This window comes from Hylobates moloch, unplaced genomic scaffold, assembly GCF_009828535.3.
Source record: "Hylobates moloch isolate HMO894 unplaced genomic scaffold, HMol_V3 SCAFFOLD_9, whole genome shotgun sequence".
In the NCBI taxonomy this organism is placed as follows: domain Eukaryota; kingdom Metazoa; phylum Chordata; class Mammalia; order Primates; family Hylobatidae; genus Hylobates; species Hylobates moloch.
This window is the reverse complement of record NW_026652284.1, coordinates 30748945-30763488: the sequence shown is the minus strand read 5'-3', so window position 1 is coordinate 30763488 and position 14544 is coordinate 30748945. Positions and strand designations below refer to the sequence as shown.

The 14544-nt window shown below is 41.8% G+C and overlaps 1 protein-coding gene across 12 annotated transcripts in view; it reads left to right on the top strand.

Moving 5' to 3' along the window:
• SULF1 (sulfatase 1) overlaps positions 1-14544 on the top strand; it is a 201515-nt gene that overhangs the window by 107388 nt on the left and 79583 nt on the right. For 9 of the 12 annotated variants that reach the window (XR_009214906.1, XM_058444278.1, XM_032759604.2 and 6 more), the window contains one exon: positions 11839-12078. Coding sequence is in view for 8 of the 12 variants with exons in the window: in XM_058444278.1 (XP_058300261.1) it covers positions 11839-12078 (240 nt within the window). In the remaining 4 variants the exon portion in view is untranslated. Of the gene's footprint in view, positions 1-11838; positions 12079-14544 lie in introns of those variants that run through there. The other 3 variants (XM_058444279.1, XM_058444287.1, XM_058444280.1) reach the window with 2 other exon arrangements.

Sequence of the window (14544 nt, the reverse complement as noted above, 5' to 3'; positions counted from 1 at the left end):
GAGCACCCAGAAAGCCTGCCAGAATCTAGTGATTCTAACTTACCTTCTATATCATCTGATTGGGTTTCTTATCTTCTCACCATCTTCAATGGCCCAGCCCTAGGGTCTTATTCATAAGCCGAGGGCCAATTCTTCTAGTCCACCTAGTGCAAGGCAGATAGAAAGCTTGCCCCTAGAAGTTGTCACTACCACTCCTCATTTCCTTTCCTGAACCCAAATTCCTTGCTCTCAGGCATCACGCAGCTGTGCTTAGCCATCACATTCAACCTGACTGGTAGTTGAATCTTCTAGCAGAGCATGCTGGGCTTCTTTACCGAGCTCCTGCGGCTCAGGTTCTTGAGGACAAAACTCTCCATGCTGGCACTTGGTCTCCATGGAAGGGGACTTTGGTTTCCCACTTGAAACCAGACGGTGGGGTCCCAGTAAAGTTAATTTCTTGGGTTCAGCTGGAAGCAAATGCGCTAAAAAGCCAGCAGAGGTCATTATTGTTGACGTTGGTTTGCGGAGTCAACCCAACTTTTTTTTTTTTTTTTTTAACAAGGGTATTGATTTTCAGGCGACAGGCCAAAATGAAAGGTGTCACACATACATGAGTATGTATTTAGCACATGTGATGTTAGTATGTACGTAAGTGGTGGTTTAAATGTCTTCATTCACTTACAGAGCAAGTAATTTTAGCTTTTTTAGAGCCTTGTGGGTCCATTTCAAGTTAGTTTAGTGCCTAATGTGTTAATAGCACAGTCTCCGCATGAGGATTGCAGTGTTAAACACATCCTTGCCCTCTGCTTGACCTCACACCTGAACTCACCTTCCTTAACGTCTCACCCATCCATCGCTTTTGCTACAGGTGAGATCTCTGGATCCTCTCATCTCTCCCAGTTTTTCCCTCACTGGTTTGTCACCTGGCCTGCCTGCCTCCTCTAGTCTTGGCCTCTCTTGCCCACCCTTCACTCAGTTGCCAGAGTTATCTTTCAAGTATCTCTCTGATCAGATCACTTTTCTGCTTAAGTGCCTTCTGTAGTTTCCCTTTGCCATGAGATTATGCCCTTCTCCTCTGTGGGCAAATGAGTTCTGAGCCATGCGGCCCCTGCCTGTCCCCAAGGCTGTTTCCCTTCCCTCCACTTTCACTCTGTGCTTAATAAACACAATTGCCATGTCCCCAAAGGTGTCTGGTGGCTTCACCCCCCTCGCCTCTATCCACGCCTTTGCACATCTCGTCCCCTCTGCCTTTTCCTCTTTCTCCACCTGGAGAAACCCTACCTGTTCTTCATAACCCAGTTCATGTCATGGGCTTGGTGTTCCCAAACCGAAACCACCCTCCCCTCCAGCAGCATTGATGGAACTTTCCTTTGCACCCCAAGAACATGACTCCAGCATGGTGCTCATTCCACCATACCCTTCCATGCCTGTCCCTTCCACTTGACCAAGATCAACCAGAGAGCAAGGGTGTGTTTTATGTTGCACTCCTCATGCACTCCTAGTGTCCGGGAATATAGTGGGCACTAAACTAACTTGAAATTGACCCATAAGGCTCTAAACAAGCTAAAATTCCTAGAAATAAATAAAAGTATTCATCATGATCTACCTCTTCAATATACAGCACTGTCTTTAAAATATATTAAGAAATTGCTCATAACTATTTTTTTAACAAAATTCAAATTTTCAGCCTTGTCCTATAGTTCATTTACTCATCCAGTAAATATTTTCTGAGCAGTTACCAAGTATTGCCTTCTGTTGGAGGCATGTGAATATCATGATGAAGGGTTATAGACCAGGATCAGTCCACCCAGATATTTCCTACATATTTGCCTTTAACTCCTTCCTTGATGTTCTAGCCAGATAACATGCTAAGAACTAGCTCATTAGTTGGGCGTGGTGGCTCTCGCCTGTAATCCCAGCACTTCGGGAGGCCGAGGCAGGCAGATCACCTGAGGTCAGTAGTTCAAGATCAGCCTGGCCAACACAGTGAAACCCCGTCTGTACTAAAAGTACAAAAATTAGCCAGGTGTGGTGGCAGGCACCTGTAATCGCAGCTACTCAGGAGGCTGAGGCAGGAGAATTGCTTGACCCGTGAGGCAGAGGTTGCAGTGAGCCGAGACCGTGCCATTGCACTCCAGCCTGGGCTACAGAGCGAGACTCCGTTTCAAAACAAAAAAAGAACTAGCTTATTTAACCCTCACAGTAACTCTAGGAAGCAGTTACTATTCTCTCTTTGATTTAGGTATGAGAAAAATGAGGCTTAGAGAAGTCATGTAGCTTGTGGTGAGCAAGTAAATTGTGAAACCCAGACCTGTATTAGATCTGAGTCTCCACAGCTACATATTTAACCACTATCCCTTCCGTTAATCAGCCATCTACAAATAATTATTAAGCACCTCCTCAAAACAATCTGCAAATGCATAATATTTTAGGTTCTGGGAGAGAGGGAACAGAAGCAGAAGATGGGCCACAGGCAAAAACAAAATGACTAGGAACCACAGTGAACTGTGGGTTGGAGGTCCAGAAAAAACCTCCTTTCTTGGCAGAAAAGTCATGCTCTTGGCCGGGTGCGGTGGCTCACGCCTGTAATCCCAGCACTTTGGGAGGCCGAGATGGGCGGATCACGAGGTCAGGAGATCGAGACCATCCTGGCTAACACGGTGAAACCTCGTCTCTACTAAAAATACAAAAAATGAACCGGGCATGGTGGCAGGCGCCTGTAGTCCGAGCTACTCGGGAGGCTGAGGCAGGAGAATGGCGTGAACCCGGGAGGCGGAGCTTGCAGTGAGCTGAGGTCGCACCACTGCACTCCAGCCTGGGCGACAGAGCGAGACTCCATCTCAAAAAAAAAAAAAAAAAGTCATGCTTTTGGTAGTGGTTCCCACTTGATGGAGACTTTTCCTCATTTTTCTGTAATGTGCTCATAATCCTTCTAGAACATTATTGCTCTAGATTTTGGGTGTTGGTTGTTTTGTTTTTGTTTTTTTACCATCTTAACCATTTTTAAGTGTACAGTTCAGTACTGTTAAGTACATTTACATTGGTGTGCAACCCATCTCCAGAACTCTTTTCATCTTACAAAAGTAAAACCCTATACCCATTAAACAGCAACTCCCGTTTCTCTCTCCCTCAATCCTGGCAACTATCACTCTACTTTCTGTCTTTGTGGATTTGACTACTCTAGGTACCTCATATGGGTGAAATCATACACCATTTATCTTTTTATGACTGGCTTATTTTACTTACCCTCATGACCTCAAGGCTCATCCATGTTGTAACATGTGTCAGAGTGTCCTTCCTTTTTAATGCTGATAACTTTTCGTCGTATATATGTACCACATTTTTTTAACCCGTTCATCCACTGTTGGAAATTTGAGTTGCTTCCTCCTTTTCCCTATTGTGGATAATGCTGCTGTGAACGTGGGTGTACAAAGAGCTCTTCAAGACCTTGCTTTTAGTTATTTTGGAGCTATACCCAGAAGTGGAATTGCTGGATCATATGATACTTTTATTTTTATTACTTTGAGGAACCACCTTACTGTGCTCCATAGCAACTCACCATGTTACGTTCCCTCCAGCTGAGCACAAGTGTCATAGTTTTTCCACATCCGTGCCCACACTTGTTATTTTCTGGGTTTGTTTTTAATAGCAGCCATCCTGATGGGCATGAAGTGGTATCTCATTGTCACTTTGATATGGTTAGGTTTTGTTTTGTTTTTTACTCCAGTGCAATTTTCTTTGCCGAGTGCTTTAATAAATCTTCACCTAATGCAAACCTTTTTGCACCTGTAATGCTGTAGGCAATTTTGGCTACTGTGCCTCCAAAAAGAAAGTAACAGACTTAGTAAAGACTTAGAAGAACAATTATGAAAATTCTAATAGAATACTTTTCTCATTGGGAAAGCATAAAACAATCCTATCTGTTTATCTAGAAAGATGAAGGCTGAGAAGGGCTATAGTCAAAGTTTATAAAATCGAGCCAGGGAGGAAAGTATTAGTTCATTATGAGCAGGAGCCCTTCCCTTCGCTTTCAGGACAAATAAAGTATTACTCTGTAAAGGGAGTAAGACACATAAGGAATTCATTAATAAAAGTGCTAGAAGCTTGCATGTGGATAACACTTTATCTTTTTCCAAAGAACATTTTGTTCACATTATTGTGAATGAATATTGCCATCTCACATGAGTTGGGTGGGGGACAAAGATCATCATCCCAGGAGGAAACAGCCTGTGGAAAGATGAAATGGCTTAACCATGGTCCCCTTACTTCTGAATTTGCTTTTCCCACAACTTAAGAAGTTGTTCAGGTTGTGCCTATACCTGTAAGTACTTCAGGGTTTTAGGCTAGAATAATGGGTGGAAGATTTACAATTTTTTAAGCTAAGTAGACACGCAGGGAAGTGATCAACATGAAGTTCAGGATAATGGCTACCACTGGGGAAAAAGTGATGACCGAGAGCATCAGTACATTCACATTCTATTTCAAAACTGAAAAAATATATATCTGAAAGAATATAATCATGTTAAGTTTTGTTAAAGCTAGGAGATGCATTATTTATTCTGTTACACCCTACACTTGAAATATTTTATAAATCAGAAGGAAGAAAATAAAAAATGTTTGAGGGACTCCTCTAACTTTCTGAGCCTAGCATCAAAGAAATTGGGCTCTAAATCTTTCCCAATTGGCCCTTGGTGCCACTCTGAGAAACAAAATATTGAGCAGATTAGACCATTGATCTGACTCAATATGGCATTTCTTACATTCCTAGGAAATCGGCTTGACAGGAACATCTCAGTAACTTCGACCTGATGTTTCTCTTAGATCATATGTAGAGAGAAGCTATGAGTACATGGAGATACTTTGTTTCTTTAAAGCAGAAGCCAGAACACAAGATATTCAGACCAGAGCTAGCCCACAGATGTGTATTGTTTGATGAGCATACTTTTCAGAATTAAGCCAATATTTTAAAATCATATTTTATAATATATATAACATATAAAAAAAATCAGATTCTGACGTTTCTTGAAAATTCAAAAGAATGAAGGCTTGTATTCCCATGAAGCAGTCATCACTTAGATGTTTGAAGGGGAGCTGCAGCTGCTCTCAGACATTGGGATCCCCCACTACTGTGTTGTCCTTCAATACTTATGCCAAGGTGCAGGTGCCATTTATCATTGACCATACTGCTGTTTTTCTTATAGTCAGGAAAAGCTCTATAAACCATGTCTCTATCAAAGGTAAAACAACGAAAAGACACAAAAACTCTCTGACTTTTCTTATACCTGGCTGCCCTCGCTTGCCTACGTTATCTGTGTAGCCCTGTAGGCATGTTAACTTCCATTGCTGTAAGTAGCTTTTAATGGCCTTGTGCTCTTTTGGAGGGGCCAGGAGGAAATAATGAGTCTTAGTGATCTGGAAACATTCCAGACTAATTTATTATCTTCTCTTTTTTTCCTTCTTCTCCCAACTACCTTTTCCCCCTTTGGTTTTAGGTAAAAAACATCTTTTTTTTTTTCTTGCCAATTCCATAATTTGGGTAGAAAAAAATACCATTTAATTTTGTTATTTTTTATATGCTTATGCTTTTAGAATTAGAATATTCAATAGATCATACATGCATTTTAATAAAGGAAATGTCACTGTTTCATGTTTCATACTTTACTATTAAAACAACTGTTGGCATGTGAAAATGGCAGGGAAGTATCTAATACAACCAACTTAAATATTTAAAGCATTAGCCTTACTTCATCATAAAAGAATGACATTGACGAACACCCCTCCACAATCAGTAAGAGCTGGGTTCGCTTGTTGTTGTCACTCTTCAAACCGTGAATGCTGTAATCCACATGGAAGTATCTCTCTAGGAAGCCAGGTGTATATGAATCCCACATGTCTGGGACTTCTGTGATAATGACAATATTTACTATTGAATTTCTGGTTCTGTAAGTTTTTCTGGACATGACAAACAGGTTGGATGAAATTTTTAATGTTTAATAATACAAAATACTGCATACTCAAATGCTAAGATATATGTGTCGGGAAAGGTAAAGCTTTGTTTTGAAGTTTAAACACGTCAATGAAGTCATTCAGGATCTCTGTGTGATTTTAGCAAAGTCACCCCAATCAGGGGGACATTTTCTCCGATCCTTTTTCATACAAATGATTTTTGTATGAAATCATTCTGTATGAAATGATTTTGGGAATCAAGTAGGTTGGGGTATATAAAGTGATTTAAATTCCTCACTATGGTTCTGCCTAGCCACAACCTATCACATACTCCATCCAAAGCACTATTCCTGGAGCTTTGATTTCTAACTGTGCCGAAATTGCAAACATGGTGGATCTTGATGGATTCCTGAAGGGTGGCACTTCTCCCACTCCCAGCCACCGCTGACCTCTTCAGCATCCTGGTCCACAGCCAATGGCTGTCACAGCATCCCCCATCCTGCGGGAGCAATGGAAGATGTTCTCAGTCCCAACCTGGAACCGGGGCACTGGGACAGTGTGTCTTGGCAGTCCTGTGGCCTGGACCTTCCCTCTCATCAAGCCAGCCCAGTCAGCAGTGCATGCACACCAGCTACACAGACGTAATCACGGTTGCTTCAGAGCATTTGTGTCTGGCTTCCACTTCACGGGACAACTTAAAATAACAATGAAGTTGGGCTTTTTGCTTGGGGTGAGGGGTCAGTGTGTGTAGAAAGGGGAAGAATTGATATTTGTATTTGAAAACCAATATCAACATTTTAAGTCTTACAGCATAGAAAAGGTAGTTGACCTCTGTTCTCTCCTCCAGCTTTTGGACTTCAGATGTAGATTACAGAGAAGAAGATGGAAGAGGCAGGAGAAAATGTAATGTGATGGTGTTGAGGTGAGCACATAGGGCAGCCACAGCCAGGTCGGCACACTCCTTGCAGGAAGTACTTTGATGGCATCATGCCGTTTGCTCAGCAACAACCTTGTAAACTAGTCGGAGTGGGGAGTGCTATCAGAAGCTCCATTTTACAGACGAGAAACGCAAACCAAAAGAGGACAAATGACTTGCTCAGGCTAATCTGTGGCAAAATCCAAATGTTTTCCCACATGTTCAAGTCTAGGGCTCTTTCCCTTCTCATTTTTATCCTCCTCACCCCTGCCTTGTGAATCTGATTATGAGTGTTCAGCTTTACAATTCTTATCATTCCTATGAAATAATTGTTGTAATAACTGAGAATCAGCACCGTTTGCATTTCAGGCACCCAAGGCCTGAAACCTACAGAAGTGAAGAGCTTCAGCTTAAAACAAAACTGAGCCCTTCCATCTATCGGACAGACATTGTCCTGTCCACTGCTCTCAACAGCTGTGAATAAATAACTATGAGTTTTATTACAGAATCATTTTTGGTACGGTTTGCCAATAAAAAAATCAATGGCACAATCACAGTCGGAATATATACAGGGTAAGGCAGTGTTATTGACTGACATTAATCATTGCACAGCCACTAAAAGGTGCTCGATGCTTTCCTTACTGGTACACACTAACACAGTGGAGTGAAGAGATTCACATTCCTGCACACCGTCATCTGTCTCTACCCAGAGAATCCATAGAGATCAGAGGCAACAATTAACGCCACCATGGCAGTCATCAGCTAAAGACAGACGGATCCACAGCCCACTCATGCCTCATCTGTGCCTGAGCCACTGAGACCGTTTCAGCGTGAGGGGAGGGTAGGAGACAGGTGTTAATGTCAGTCAGTATCTCCTCTAAGAGGCGAGAAGAATCAAAAGATGAGACTGCAGAAAGAGAGACCTATCGCGACTGCAAGCAGCCGTCAATTCTGTTTCTCATCTTGAAAATGTCAATGTCACGGCCAGCATTCAGCCTAGATAGAGCTCAAGAGCATGGTCTCCGGGCAGACTGCCTGCATTTACTTCTGGGTTCTGCTACTGAGGGTCTGTGTGGCCCTAGGCACAGCATGATTTAGCCTTCTGCACCTCCATTTCATTATCTGTGATGTAGGAATAATAGCTACTAGCACCCACCACAAAGGGTTATTGTCTGGATCAAATTAATTGCTAATGTGAAGCACTTAGAAGAGAACCTGGCTGAGAGTAAGTAGAAAATCAATGTTGCTTTTTCCTGTCTACAATATACCTTATAGTCTTGGCAGTGATCTAAGCCACCTAGATCACTCAAAATGAGGCACCCACTACAGTCTCTTCCAGCTCTAGGCTTCCCTGATTCTGTGTCCAACCTAAAGGAAATGTCACTGTTTCATGTTTCATACTTTACTATGAAAATAACTGTTGGCATGTGAAAATGGCAGAGAAGTATTAATACAACCGACTTAAATATTTAAAGCATTAGCCTTACTTCATCATAAAAGAATGACATCGACAAACACCCCTCCACAATCAGTAAGAGCTGGGTTTGCTTGTTGTTGTCACTCTTCAAACCATGAATGCTGTAATCCACATGGAAGTATCTCTCCAGGAAGCCAGGTGTATATGAATCCCATACTTCTCCAGGTGAGATTCACTGAGAGGCAACTTCAGCTTCACCTAGGGTTTGTTAGAAACACACATTCTCAGGCTCCATCCTGGACTTACTAAACCAGTATCTTGGGGTGGGTACAGGATTCTAGGGCTTATTATGCCCTTCAGGTGATTTTTTTAAAGTTGGACAAGCATTGTCTCAGAATCTCTTTACTGAGAACCTTCAAGCCAGATTCTCACTTTTTGTTTTGTTTTTATGAGACAGAGTCTCGCTCTGTCTCCCAGGCTGGAGTGCAGTGGCCCAGTTTTGGCTCACTGCAACCTCCGCCTCCTGGGTTCAAGCGATTCTCCTGCCTAAGCCTCCCAAGTAGCTGGGTCTACAGGCACGCGCCATCACGCCTGGCTAATTTTTGTATTTTTAGTAGAGACAGGGTGTCACCATGTTGGCCAGGCTGGTCTTGAATTCCTCGCCTCAGGTGATTCGCCCACCTTGGCCTCCCAAAGTGCTGGGATTACAGGCGTGAGCCACTGCGCCTGGCCCAAGATCCCCACTTTCGAGGACCCCAGTGGTGGAGCTGAACTGCTAACAGTGCCTATGGGGATCCAGTGTTGTCTTGGTTCCCTTTGACATGTAGACTGGTGGGAACCAGGGCATTCGGAGGGATTGCTTGGGACCCCTACACAATCAGCTCAGTTAGTTAAGAAAAGGGTGATACTGAGAATGAGAGGAGAATCCTGGCTGGGGCACTTCCAGCAGTGGTGAATTGTGATGTTTTAGCCCCTGTTTTTATATTATTTTGATTTAAATCAGATTTCTCCCTCTGTCTCATATTTGTAGTCTAAATAAGTCTGTAAACTAGAGATTGCAGTGCTGCAATTCAGAACCTTGGATGATGGCCTCAGCTGCATTTTTCTTTTATTTGAATTCAGCTAAGGCTCATAAAGGAAACTGGGAGCTTGTTCTTTGAAATAGACTACTGGACAATGAAAAGCCATCAATAGGGTTTGCTGTTTTCCCCAAATTCAAGATACTCAGTAACTAACTACTGCAGAGATCTAAAGAGGAGCAATGAGACATGATAGACATCTTCAGTGTCACCTTTCACTCTCTTTCCACTTCTGCATCTCCGTTCATCCACTTATCTCCAGGATATTCCCCCATGTGATCAACCAACACAAATATAAAATGCAACATTTCTAAAATGGGATTTTAAAATCTCCTATAAGGCATATTCCTATTTAGTTACTTCTTCACCATCAGTGAAACTATTGGTTTCCAGTTTTCTTCTCACAGTGAATAATTCAAGGTGTTAGCCAACTCCCAGCCTTCTCATGCATCACCACATCGCTTGGGTCTGCTTCTTAGGGTCGCTCTGTGTCAGAGGCATAGTCGTCCGAGTTCTTCTTTCCTCAGGGCTAGACGGCGTCAGTGACCTCATCTGTATCCTTCGTGGACCAGCAGCGGTGTGCCCTCCTCAATCCACACACCACCACTGCAACAGCAACGCCTCTCGAGGGGATTGCAATCCACTGCAATCTGCAATCCACTGCAGCAGCAACACCTTTCAAAGACTTTTTTCTTAACATGCCATTCATGCCTTTGACACAGAACATAACTCTACCTTTGTTTTTTTTTATTCTATCACATCCAGTATCTCTGCCCAGCCGTCAAGCTATTTGCTAAATCTGCTTTCCACATTTCATGAAGAGAATTCTCCATATTTCTCTTCATGCCAGGAAATCAATGTGTTGTTCTCATCACTCTACTTGTTTCTTCCCACCTCCAGAGCATCACACATGTCACTCGCCGCAGTCCCCCAATGATATGCTTCACCCATCTGACATTTACTTCCTCCTTTTTTTCCATCTGTCCTCATCTCTCATTTCAGAACTCTTATTAAGCCTTCAATCCAAGTTCCCTCTATTTTTATATGCCCTGCTACTGCTGTATTCACATTGTTACGTGTGCATTGCTTTGCAAATATCCCCAAGTGATTTTTCTATGTAGGTTCTCATCTAGAGAATTTATTACTGAAGACCAGAAGCAGAAAATTTCCCATTTCTTTTGTTTATGCTACACTTGGGAGATCAGCCCGGAATGCTGAGGTTGATAGAATGTTTTGCATGAAGTAGGCACTCTCGACATGTTATTCACTGACTACAAAAGGTTGCTTGATCCCCTGAAGACAACCAGAAGAGAAAGAGCAGTTAGGATTGTTCCTAGCAGAGGCATATTTTAGGGAGCTCTAATGAGACCCAATTAGAAACCCTCCTCCTGTTCTCGTATACGTCATGTGAACGGTAAAAGCTAGTATATGAAGACACGGGGCTAACTGTGGCTTTTTGGACTGTTGCATGCTTCTCTTCTGCCCTGAATGCTTGCCTGGTTTGCATTACGATTTCCTTCCTTGCTGGAAAACATAGACTTTCTTCCTTTCTTTGGAAGAAGTGGGACCTGTTGGAAATCTGAGGCTCCAAGATTCAAATGCAATGGGTTTGGCTGTAGTGCTCTGTAGTGCACTTCTTGACAAGTCCTGAAAAGACTATTGAATTCTGGCCTGTGCTTTTCTGCAGTGTTTGGATGTGTTTCAGCTGCAGTGTTTGGCTGGATAGAGTAATCGAAATAGTTTTTTTTTCCTTCCTCAGCAATCTTATGTTACCAGTTCACCCTTAAAGCTAAAATGGAATATTTCACAGCCACGCAAATACTTTGGAGTGCAATCGAATTATAGCTCTATCACAAGCAAACAACCTATCTTTAAAAACTGTGCATAAATAGGTCAAAATATTAATTGATGTTGTTATCCTAATAGAAAAACTGGCAAACATTTGGTGAGCTTGCTAGAGGATATCAACCTGCATTGAAGATCTTTTTTAATTATTATTAAACACAGGCATTTTGATGGGACTTAATAGGGAAGAATTTTTTTTTCTCTTTTCTTTCATATGATTAAAATGCTATAGTAGTAATCTATACTAGTAATCTAGTAGCAATATCACTAGTAGATTGCATTTGTGCTGGGCTGGGGGTTTTGATGCTCTGTGTATCAGGCAGGCTATTGTTCTCTGGTAATCTTCAAAGGGCTGCTGGCCTTTGAATCTGCTCCATATCTAAAATTCTAGCTTTAATTATCAGATTAGCCTGCATTTTTTTTCTTTGTGATTACAGAGGGGAGAAGTATGTTTATTATTCTGCAAAATACTTGAGATGGTAAGATCTCAAATGCTTAATTTTGTTATAGAAATTAGAGCTGATCAAATTATAGACTCCTTCAAGCTAAGGAAAGGAAATGAATAAGTCAGGGAAACAGAGGCACTGAGGGGCACAATCGAAATGGGCATTCATGTGCTGCACTTTGCTAAACAATGCTGGCACTGTGCCTTTCAGGGTCCCTGCAAGTCATGAACAAAACGAGAAAGATTATGGAACATGGCGGGGCCACCTTCATCAATGCCTTTGTGACTACACCCATGTGCTGCCCATCACGGTCCTCCATGCTCACCGGGAAGTACGTGCACAATCACAATGTTTACACCAACAACGAGAACTGCTCTTCCCCCTCGTGGCAGGCCACGCATGAGCCTCGGACTTTTGCTGTGTATCTTAACAACACTGGCTACAGAACAGGTAAGGAATGACGTTTCCAGCCCATGAACCTCTGGTGATATGTCTTAAACTCAGGAAGAAGTGTTGGGTAATGAAATGCATGAAGTTCCAACAAATACCTACAAAAGGATCAAGTGTTTTTAAACTCCTTGACATCTACCCCAGGGTCTGGGACACAGTAAATGATCAAAATTATTTATTATTTATTAATTAATGAATAACTGATGGGTAAATCAATCATGTGTACCTTATTGATTCATGTATTTGTTCATTCACAATTAACAGGATTTGGAAAGTTTCTTTAGCTTGTGGTTGTTTTTAGGTCTCAAATGTTCACTTCTACCTTCCAGGAAAGGAAGGCATCCTAATTGCTACACCTCCTATTATTGTTTAACCTATACAGGGCAGGAAGAGGTTTTTGATTAATTGGTTTTTTGAAAATTGGGGACTTCTTTCAAGAGGGGTAGTGAACATCATGCCAATCTTTCTGAGAAAAAAGCAAGGTTCCTTCTGGTAATATTAGCCCCAAGGCCCTATCCTCCCAGCATGCAGATGATGTCCTTGGGTTTTTTGTAGCATTTCTTCATAAAAGGACACAACTTTGTTCATAGAAGGGCTACAGTGCAGACATGGGTTGTTGCTTGTTTTTATTTTTCCAGAATCACCTAGGCTTATTCATAAGAATCAAATATGTTATGACTAAAGCTTGTTCAAATGACTTTCAGGCCTACAGTTTCTCTGTTTTGAAGATTTAAAAGTAAAAGAGTTCAGATAAATATTCTCCTGCATCTCTTTTAAAAGTGAAATTAATCTTTCCCACTGGACTCAGGAAATATACGGCCATTTGCTTCTTTACAGAGCGCCCTATGGGCACTTAATACTTGTTATTTATGGATGAAAATATTGATTGTGCATATGATAGCACTGTCACTCGCAGACAGCTCAACATCTCGACTCAAAGAAGCAGCTCCTCCCGTGCATCTCAAGGGTGTTTTCTTATGCGTAGGAAAGAAACTAGGTTACAGAGAGGTTACAGAGGGTGCCTTATCTGAGTGTGTTTTCTCACATTAGTGATTTAAATTTATAGCACCTTTCATCTGAGGACTCTAAAGCAATTTGCAAATCCATCAAACATCCCTGTAGAGTTTATAGATGGCAAATGTACTTGGCTCTGTTTTATAACTGAGGTGCGGATTTCAAAAATTGTGTGACCAGCTCAGAAACAGAATCAGAGGTGGTTCCCTAATACCTGGATCCTGATTTTTGCCATCAAATTGTGTTTTGCTTATGGAAAGTGTGCGAAATCAGTGCCTTTCACCTCCCAGGTTCCCTGTAACGTAATCCCTAGTAGCAAACATGGAACTGGAACGATTGGGACTCTCACATATCAAGAGTGAAATGGATGACATTTGTCATAAGAAATAGAGATTGAGGGTGAGACAGGGCCCTGCCAGGACTTAGAGCAGTCAACTAGGGTTTGCTAATTTGTTTCAGGGCTAAATTAGGAAGGGCAAGAAAGAAGGGAATTCGATTTTGCCATTATCTCACCTAATTCCTACGGCAATCTTGAAAGAAAGGAATTTCCTATGTTACTAATGAAAAAAACCGAGACTCAGAAAGGCTAATTGTCTATGGTCATGAGCTAGTCAGTGATGGAATGAACCCAACACATCTGACTCCAAAGTCTTTCCTCTGTTCATTGTCTTATTTATTTATGTAATGATTCTATTCTGCCTCATTCCAAAACGCCTTCCAGAGATACAGACTTTAGAGGCTACAGACCCATAAGGACCCTGGCAAACAGAAACAAAGAGTAGAACTAGCTAAAGTCAAGGCAAAGATTTCTGTACAAACTGCTTTCTGTGGAGTTGTAGGGAAAGGTGGAATATTTAGAACTCAGCCTCCAGATGGTAAGAGCAAAAATGGAAACACCATCCATTGTAAAGTTCACCCAGTCACCAGGATAAAAACAATTCAGTTGCCTCTAAGCATGTTTCCTAGGACTTGCTTCAGTTATACTGTGCTATATCCACCCTAAGAGGGATTGAGAGAGTTTAACTAAAACTCAAAGATGATTTAGTTCCATTTCCTTATTTTTAGAGGAGCAAATTTACACCCACAAGAATAGAGTGACTGAAGTGACAGATCTGACTGACGTTCTAATGGGAAGAGCGGGCACCGGGACCTTCGTCTTCAGGGCTCTCTCCAGTGTGCTGATCAAACCTTAAGAATCGGGTCTGGGATGAAACTGTGTACACACCGGAAGACTTACCTGTTACCTCAATGGACTGTCACTTTTTTGTGCAGCCTGAGGAGTTTCTTTCAGTCAATGTCTTCTCCAGGGAGAGTAGATTTGCTCCTGGAAACTAAGTCTGATTCTAAACCTTTTCTTCAGGGTTTAGACACTTAGCTAATAATACAATTTATAGTGAGTTATCCTCCAAAATAAAAGGAATTCTTTAAGGGAAATAAAGACTTTTCCAAAAA